The 10019-nt window shown below is 40.7% G+C and overlaps 1 protein-coding gene across 1 annotated transcript; it reads left to right on the forward strand.

Annotated features, from left to right (window-relative positions):
* Positions 1 to 6419: 6419 nt before the first annotated feature.
* On the forward strand, positions 6420 to 9935 carry LOC311128520 (UDP-glucuronosyltransferase 2B31-like). Its single transcript, XM_084160713.1, has 2 exons — positions 6420 to 6553; positions 7144 to 9935. Exon 2 carries the CDS (start codon positions 7148 to 7150, stop codon positions 8738 to 8740), a length of 1593 nt encoding a protein of 530 aa, XP_084016839.1. The 5' UTR covers positions 6420 to 6553; positions 7144 to 7147; the 3' UTR covers positions 8741 to 9935.
* The last annotated feature ends 84 nt before the right edge of the window (positions 9936 to 10019 follow it).

Consider the following 10019-nt stretch of genomic DNA (forward strand, 5'->3'; position numbering starts at 1 on the left):
ACCATAGTCAAGAACTGGCAGGAAATTTGACTGTACAATCTGCTTCCTGCTGTTTAGGGAGAGGCAAGATCTATAAAAAAAAAAAAAAAGCTTTTTAACTAGCTCATCAGTATGTTTTTTAAAAGTTAAATCCTTGTCAATCTAAAAGCCCAGATATTAATAGGCTGGAACCCGATCGATTGGAGAACCATTCAATGAATAAATATGTAGTCCATCAATTTTTTTTAGAGAATTCGGGAACAACATATATTCAGTCTTGCCCACATTAAGTATGCGTTTTAATTCAACCAGGGCATTTTGTAATGCGACAAAGTCAGATCGCAGCTCTAACAACGCCTGGTCTACAGTTGTGGCAATGGCATACATAACACTATTGTCTGCATACAAATTAATATAACAAGTTAACAGATAGACCAATATTATTTATATAAATAGTAAATAAAACAGGTCCTAATACCGAAGCCTGTAGTACACCTTTAGTAATATCCAGGAATCTAGACTTAACACCATCAGAAATCACACATTGTGTCCAGTCTAACAGATAATTTTCAAACCACTTGCAAGAAGCTTAATCCAGGACTATTTCAGTCAACCTTTCAATGACAGTGTAATGGTCAACAGTGTCAAAGGCCTTGGGAAGGTCTATAAATAAGGCAGCACAATGATTTTTATGATCTAAGCAATTTAACACAATCTAAAACTAGATGGTAACTTTACAATTAAAGTTGTGGGGCTTGCTAAAGCTCTTGAAAATTATTTTTGTGGTAGTGGAAGAAGTTTAAAAAGTTGTACTTTAATTATATTATTTGAATAGTGAAATCATTTCAAATTTCCATCGATAGTCAGTCGTTTTGGTCAGTAGTAGTGATCAGTAGTTATGTGGTTCAGTCGTTGTGGTCAGTAGTTGTGTGGTCAGTAGTTGTGTAGTTGTGGTCAGTAGTTGTGTAGTTGTGGTCAGTAGTTGTTTGGTTGTGGTCAGTAGGTTAGTTCAGTAGGTTAGGTCAGTTGTAGTCAGTGGTTGTGATCAGTAGTTGTGGTCAGTAGTTGTGGTTCAGTAGTTTTGTGGTCAGTAGTTGTGGTTCAGTAGTTGTGTAGTTGTGGTCAGTAGTTGTGTGGTTGTGGTCAGTAATTGTGGTCAGTAGTTGTGGCCAGGTGGTTGTGGTGGTCAGTAGTTGTGGTGATTAGATGTGTGGTCAGCAGTTGTGTTGTCAGAAGTTGTGTGGTTGTGTTTACCAGATGTGGTCAGCAGTTGTGTGGTTGTGGTCAGAAGTTGTGTGGTTGTGGTCAGTGGTTTGTGGTCAGTAGTTGAGTGGTCAGAAGTTGTGTGTTTGTGGTCAGTAGTTGTGTGGTTTTGGTCAGAAGTTGTGTGGTTGTGGTCAGTAGTTGTGTGGTCAGTAGTTGTGGTCAGTAGTTGTGTGGTTCAGTAGTTGTGTGGTCAATATTTGTGTGGTTGTGGTCAGACGTTGTGGTCAGTAGTTATGGTCAGTAGTTGTGTGGTCAGTGGTTGTGGTCAGTAGTTGAGGTCAGTAGTTGTGTGGTTGTGGTCAGTAGTTGTGTGGTCAGAAGTTGTGGCCAGTAGTTGTGTGGTTGTGGTCTGTAGTTGTGTGGTTCAGTAGTTGTGTGGTCAATATTTGTGTGATTGTGGTCAGGAGTTGTGGTCAGTAGTTGTGTGGTCAGTAGTTGTGTGGTTGTGGTCAGTAGTTGTGGTCAGGTGGTTGTGGTCAGTAGTTGTGTGGTCAATATTTGTGTGGTTGTGGTCAGTAGTTGTGTGGTCAGTGGTTGTGGTCAGTAGTTGAGGTCAGTAGTTGTGTGGTTGTGGTCAGTAGTTGTGTGGTCAGAAGTTGTGGTCAGTAGTTGTGTGGTTGTGGTCAGTAGTTGTGGTGGTCAGTAGTTATGGTGATTAGATGTGGTCAGTAGATGTTTATTTTATTTATGTAGTTCTGTCCTTGAGCTGTTCTTGTCTATTAATGTTCTATATTATGTCATGTTTTGTGTGGACCCCAGGAAGAGTAGCTGCTGCTTTTGCAACAGCTAATGGGGATCCTAATAAAATACCCCCAAAAATACCAAACACAATCGAAAACAAGTGTAGCAGCTGAAACGGTGCTTTGTCCAGGTCTAAAACCGTATTGGTACACATTAAGAATAGAGTGAGAAGTTAAAAAGTTCTTAGTTGACAGTTGGCCAGGGATTCTAAAACTGGTTCCATTGTAACAGAATGCATTATTTTCTGCCCTGAGCGGGGATCGAACTAGCAACTTTCTACACAACACACAACTCATAGTCAATCGTCTTAGTCAACAGAGAAAGTCTGCCACTCTGTGATTGTCACCAATCTACTCAGGGGTGGAAAAAATTTGACATTCCCATGAAAAATCCTTGAATTCAGCACATTTTTACATGTCTCTAACAATTCCAATAATAAAAAATAAAAACATATGAAAGGGGAATGGGATTTCAATATACTATAGATTGGTAAAGAGGTCACATCTTTTTCTTGAGGTGTGACAATTTAAAACTAGAGAGAAAAATGGGAAGCATTTTACATTTTAGTCATTTAGCAGACGCTCTTATCCAGAGCGACTTACAGAAGCAATTAGGGTTAAGTGCCTTGCTCAAGGGCACATCGGCAGATTTTTCACCTAGTTGGCTCGGGGATTAGAACCAGCGACCTTTCGGTTACTGGCACAACGCTCTTACCCACTAAGCTACCTGCCGCCCGACTACTTACAGTTCACAGTTAACAATATGTTAGCTTACATCTACTTGTGGAAGTATTTTCAAGCGAACAATTTTGCATGAAAATGTATGGACATCTTCCCGTCAACCAAAGGTGGTTTTCCATCAGACTGGACTGGAAATTATGTAATATTTTGGTTGTAATCTGTTCATCATTAACTGATCTGGTTGCAAGCATAGCGATGTCTGTAACACATTAACTACTGCCATCGTCTTTTCTCACTCCACAGTATTCCACAAAGAAGCAAGGGAATGCAAGGAAGTTCTTGTTTGCACATTCTCTTGCTTGCACAACAGTTGGCAGGACTAGCCCAGACCAGAGTAATGTGGGGGCGAAGTGAAATTGCTCTGACCTTTTTGGAATCTGGACAAAAGAGGGCGGTGTGTTTATGACGAACAGTTCGAGTGAGAGGGATTCTCTCTGAGGTATGACACACGGTTCTGAAAGAGAAATCCAGTGGTTTTGAGTGATGCAAAGAGAGGAAACCTGCCAGACAAAATAGCCAATGATGCACTGCTGATATGTGGGTGTTATGATGGCTGATTATATTACATGCATATAAAAACAATCAGACCGATACTTTACAGGCTGCCAGTGTAGTGCAGATAAAAATGGAGTGATGTACTCGTGCCTTCTAGTGTTGGTTAAAATGTGGGCTGCAGTTGTTGGTTTTTAATAGTGGAGTCTGTCTCTGAACAACTGGAAAGAAGGGCATTGCAGTAGTCTAATCTATTAAACAAATGCATGGACCAATTCTTCTGGTGTCTAATTCTGAAAATGTTCCTGAGATTAAAGTACACTGTTTTGGACATGGTTTTTCATGTGGTTGTCGAACACTAGGCCCGGGTCAAAGGTAACAACAAGGTTTTTAACAACCATTTTGGTGTAATGAGGAAACCATACATTTTGAGAGTAAGGTCTGACACTTTCTTTGTGAGTTTCCTATGGCCAATTAGCATCATTTCTGTCTAGTCAGAGTTTAAAATCAAGAAGTTGGTTGCCATACAGTGTTTAACATCTGTGATCCACGTGTCAAGGCAGGCTGACTGTAAAGTAAAATCTTGTTCAAAAGATAAATACAATTGGGTATCATCAGTATAGCAATGAAAGTGCATGTTGTGCTTACGGATTACATTACCAAGGCCGGGGTAGCATGTATCAGGAAAATAAAAGGGCTTCTATCAACCTTGGAACGTTCCGATGATTTGTTACCCAGCTGAACTAATTAATAGCACTCATAGAGGTATGATTTAAACCAGTTAAGAACCTGTCTTCGTAGACCAACCAAGCCTTCTGGTCTCTTAATAAGAATAGTATGATCAATAGTGTAAAAGGGAGAACTTCGTTCTAAAAGAACGAGAATAGAGACATGACCACGGTCTTAGGACAGCAGTAGGTCATTTAATACCTTGACAAGTGCAGTCTCAGTGCTGTGACATGGTCTAAAACCAGACTGGAAGGTTTCAAAGATACTGTTTGAATTTTAAAATGATGTTAGCTCCTGGGCTACATGCTTCTCTAGTATGTTGGAAAGGAAGGGGATTGAGGTTTGGTTTCTTTGAACGTGGTTTAATTACAGCCAATTTAAAGAACTCAGGAACTATATTTCCGATTGGAGAGATGTGTTTATAATATTGAGCATTGGTTGACCTGACCTATTACCTAGATCTAAATCTATTATCAGGACTAATAAATTATATAACCAGCTTTGTAGGTACAGTGGGGAAAAAAAGTATTTAGTCAGCCACCAATTGTGCAAGTTCTCCCACTTAAAAAGATGAGAGAGGCCTGTAATTTTCATCATAGGTACACGTCAACTATGACAGACAAATTGAGGAAAGAAAATCCAGAAAATCACATTGTAGGATTTTTTATGAATTTATTTGCAAATTATGGTGGAAAATAAGTATTTGGTCACCTACAAACAAGCAAGATTTCTGGCTCTCACAGACCTGTAACTTCTTCTTTAAGAGGCTCCTCTGTCCTCCACTCGTTACCTGTATTAATGGCACCTGTTTGAACTTGTTATCAGTATAAAAGACACCTGTCCACAACCTCAAACAGTCACACTCCAAACTCCACTATGGCCAAGACCAAAGAGCTGTCAAAGGACACCAGAAACAAAATTGTAGACCTGCACCAGGCTGGGAAGACTGAATCTGCAATAGGTGTCAAACACACCGCCCGGGCAAACGAAGGAGTGGCTTCGTAAGAAGCATTTCAAGGTCCTGGAGTGGCCTAGCCAGTCTCCAGATCTCAACCCCATAGAAAATCTTTGGAGGGAGTTGAAAGTCCGTGTTGCCCAGCGACAGCCACAAAACATCACTGCTCTAGAGGAGATCTGCATGGAGGAATGGGCCAAAATACCAGCAACAGTGTGTGAAAACCTTGTGAAGACTTACAGAAAACGTTTGACCTGTGTCATTGCCAACAAAGGGTATATAACAAAGTATTGAGAAACTTTTGTTATTGACCAAATACTTATTTTCCACCATAATTTGCAAATACATTCATTAAAAATCCTACAATGTGATTTTCTGGATTTGTTTTTCTCATTTTGTCTGTCATAGTTGACGTGTACCTATGATGAAAATTACAGGCCTCTCTCATCTTTTTAAGTGGGAGAACTTGCACAATTGGTGGCTGACTAAATGCTTTTTTCCCCCACTGTATAGGGTCAAGTTGGCAAGTGGTGAGCTTGGAGCACATGATACGTTTAACCATGTCATCATAAACCAAGGGTGTAAAACAATCCAGAGTAGCTGTGGTCTCCTCATAATCCTGTAGGGTTTGTAGCGTATCAAGCAGATTAATTGAGATTTTCTCTGATTGTAGTAATTTGGTCATTGAAAAACATATAATCATTAGAGGTGAGGTTAGAAAAATACATATTGGCAGGCTGGGACCTGCTTCTTTGTGAGGCTGGCTATGTTTCTGAAGATACATCTTGGGTTGTTTTCATCAATTAATTTAGAGAAATAAGACGCACGTACAGAGGCTTTCAACTTGAACCAGAGAAACTACACCTCACAGAAACACGTGGTTTATCGTTTGGCTGTTGCTAAGAATTCAATTTTAAATAAGAACATACATATTTTTAGATGATGCGTCATTGTGTTTCTATTGTCAGGTAACAGTGAGTGGGTGCTGTACTTCAACAACTCAAAATAAAGGTGGTTAGAATCCAGTAGAATTTCTCTTCTGAGATATTTTTGTAGCAAGACAAATGAACTTAGGGTCACCCCTCAACTCAAACTTCAGTTGATATTCAAGTTCAACTACTCAATAATAAAATGTATGTAAGTTCTTTAAACTTGTAATTTTTTTTACTGCATTTAATTACATGTTTTTTTCTGCTCGTAGTGGTGCAAGCAAAAGCCACCCCATTTGGAGAATGACCCTTAGAATCCAAAAAGCGAGTGGTCTCAACCCCCCTGGAAAAACGAAAGTGTGATAATAATCAATCAGTGTGTTTGCTCAAAATCTCTGAGCTCATATTTCCCCTTAACATGCGTTCAGAATGTGAATTTTAAAAAGAGCTTTGTCAGACCATTTGGTAAGTAATAGTCACTTTGTACCACATGGTCTGAATCTTCGACTAACTGGACAGGTACTTGATATAATTATGCAAAACAGGTCTGTCTCTTTAACAGAATGACAAGGTCCTGACTGACTGGGGAAGAACTTTGAACTTACTAGAACGAGATAAGAAGCAAACACACAAGCTCAGACTCAGTTCATACATAAGGATTCATTCAAGTTCACAGAAGTTCATTCATACGGATTTCTTTTCGAACATTGGCGGATTTGTCGGTGAGTAAATCTGAGGTTTTCTTCTATGGACTGAAGTGTTTCTGTGTGACATTTAATGCCCGGTGACCCTCTATCCAAAAATTATCAATATTCAACCACAATACTAGAGGCCACTCTAGTCCCGGGATTCAATACAATCAGTGGTAGATCAGCTTTATATGACATTTAAAGCTAATTTCTGATTTATGCAGCATGTACCGTGAATACAGTCTACACAAACGTGGGAACATTGCCTTTAAAAAGGTGCATAGCAGACAAAACGCGATCAGATTGAATCCCGGCCTAGGTCTTATAAAAAGGCCAAATAAGGGAAGCTTTTAATTATGTCATAAAGCTACAATCCACATTTGGTGACATAGCACCTCTGTTTGCCCAAGTGCCTTTACCAGCAGCGTGGTAAAAAACAATTGCAGTACATATTCTGCTGTTCTATCGGGCTTGCAATGATGTCAGAGGGGAAAATAAAAGTGTTCCTCATTTAAAGTAACTTCTTTGTTGTTGTAATATCCCAAACAAACATGGCCGTTTCACCAAATACAGATTCTAGCTTTAAATATAAATGTGATGACAATGTTTTCCTTCTCCTTCAGAAGGATGGCGTACCATCTTTGGAGCATTTTCTCAAGTCTTCTTCTGACACGCTTCATGGTGTCTTTGCCAGCTTGCCACAGTGGGAAGGTTCTGGTCTTTCCTCTGGAAGGAAGCCATTGGCTTCACATGGACATTCTGATCAAGGCCCTTCATGCTCAAGGACACTCTGTGACCGTGGTACGAACAAACAAAAGCTGGTACATTAAAGAGGAGTCTTCATATTACAGCTCTATTACAGTACATGTCACTGATGGAGTAGACGAGGGCTTTGTGAAGCCAATTCTCAACAAAGTCCTCGATATAGAAAGAGGTAAAAGTTCGGTTTTAAATTTCTTCAGTTTGCAGGTGGAGGCCTTGTCATTCATGTCTAAAGTTCCTAAGATGATGGCTGAAATGGTGACCAATATGATTGAAGACAAGGATTTAATGAAGAACCTAAAGGAAACCCAGTATGACCTTGTCTTGACTGACCCGGCATGGGGAGCAGGTGTTCTGATGGCCCACTATCTTCAGCTACCCCTTGTCTACAACGTCCGCTGGGTCACATTTGGAGAGGGACATCAGGTCATCGCACCATCCCCCATGTCTTACGTTCCAATGACTGGATCTGGGCTGACGGACAAAATGACTTTCACAGAGAGAGTGAAGAATATGCTTATTAAATTGCTTGGACAAGTTCAGGACAGGTTCCTAGTGCGACCCTATTACCAAGCGGTTTGTGATGAGTATTTCCAACCGGGTGTGGACTTTAATGAGTTAATGCAGGGGGCTGACTTGTGGCTCATGAGAGTTGACTTTGTGTTTGAGTTCCCCCGTCCCACCATGCCTAACGTTATCTACATGGGAGGGTTTCAGTGCAAACCGGCCAAGCCCCTTCCCCAAGACCTGGAGGACTTTATTCAGAGTTCAGGAGAACATGGTGCCATTATCATGTCTTTGGGGACTTTCGTCAAGGAACTCCCGAGTGACATAACAGACGAGATAGCATCTGCTTTTGCCCAATTGCCTCAGAAGATCATCTGGAGGCACATTGGGGACAGGCCAGCGACTCTGGGCAACAACACCTTACTAGTTGACTGGATGCCGCAGAATGACCTACTAGGACATCCTAAGATGAGGCTGTTTGTAGCTCATGGAGGAACCAATGGAGTTCAAGAGGCCATCTACCACGGAGTCCCCGTTGTGGGCCTACCTCTGTTTTTCGACCAATACGACAACCTCCTTCGTCTGCAAACGAGAGGAGGAGCAAAGATTGTGACCATAGCCACGGTAGACAATGACTTCCTCAAGGCCTTACAGGAAGTTCTTCAGGAGCCGTCCTACAGGGAGAACATGCAAAGGCTCTCCAACCTGCACAGGGATCAGCCAATGAACCCCCTGGACCTCGCCATGTTCTGGATCGAGTATGTCATGAGACACAAAGGTACTGCTCACCTACGTACAGAGTCCTACAGAATGCCCTGGTACTCCTACCACTCTGTGGATGTCATGGCGTTCCTTCTAGCTTCTGTGCTACTGATTCTGCTGACTACTGTTGCGTTCATCAGGTGTTTATGCTTCAGAATGTGTTGTAGATGGAAAATGAAACACGAGTAACTGAAAATAAGTGAAAACGGCATTGATTATGTTTGGGGGGGGCATTTAACCCCAATTGCTCCAGAGACTGCGGTAAATGGCAGACCCTTGCTCTGACCCCAACTCTCCGCAGATGTCTCAGGGGGAGTTGGGATATGCAAAAATAAATGTTCCAGTGAAATAGCTTTTTTCTTTGTTTGATGTTGAGGGTTTGGTTAATATAATTGAATTTAGGGGTCAGTGACGATGCAGGATGTGTGTTTGTATCTGTTTATAAACAAAAGAGCAGCTGCCTTTCCTTTAAAGTTGTGTTGCATCTGATAATGTATTCATCCTGAACAATGGTACCCCCCTGTATATATAGCCTCCCTACTGTTATTTTATTTTACTTCTGCTCTTTTTTCTCAACACTTTTTTTGTTGTTTTATTTTACTTTTTTATGAAAAAATAAATGCACTGTTGGTTAAGGGCTGTAAGTAAGCATTTCACTGTAATGTCTGCACCTGTTGTATTCGGCACATGTGGCCAATAAAATTGGATTTGATTTGGTGTGTGTATTGATGAGGGGGAAAAAACAATTTAATTCATTTTAGAATAAGGCTGTAACATAACAAAATGTGGAAAAAGTCTGAATATTTTCCGAATGCACTGTATCTAGGACATTGTCTGTTGCTGCTTTTTACACAAATTAGATTGCACAAAAAGGTATTATGTTGCAATATGCAGCGAAATAGGCGTGAGATCCTGCTGACAGGGTCAGGTTAGCTATGGCATTGCCTTTCTTCACAGGAGTCTTAGGTCGATGTGATGCAGCTGAATGGCACACAGTAAGGATATTTTTCCAGACCTATTCACAATCTTGTGTATTTTGTAGATAGACGGGGAGAAGTGTCATGCAATAAAACAAAAGGTCAGGAAGCTCTCTATTATTAATAGAAGATACAAGAGCGTCATTATACGTTTGTCTACATTGAACTGCCTTAATTTGCGTATGATAAAATTCTACCTTTGGACCCACAGCTCTGTCTATGAATTTGAGAGTGGGCATTTATAGCAGCATGAGGGATAGTCTGTGTTATGACAAGTTTCTCTGGTATTGAGTACTTCAGGATGTAAGAGAGTAGTTAAACACTTTTGGTGAGCGGGTTTGCTTCTCCCTGTGTGGAGGTATTTTGTATTTGTTTCTTTACTTATCAGTAAAGTACGTTTTCATTGAGTTCTGTGTCCTGCGACTGACTTCGACCCATCGCATTACACTGACACTCGTGACAGATGGAGAGTTGGTTCAGAGTATTTAATA

The sequence above is a fragment of the Coregonus lavaretus genome (genome assembly GCF_964263955.1).
Source record: "Coregonus lavaretus genome assembly, chromosome: 4".
Classification (NCBI taxonomy): domain Eukaryota; kingdom Metazoa; phylum Chordata; class Actinopteri; order Salmoniformes; family Salmonidae; genus Coregonus; species Coregonus lavaretus.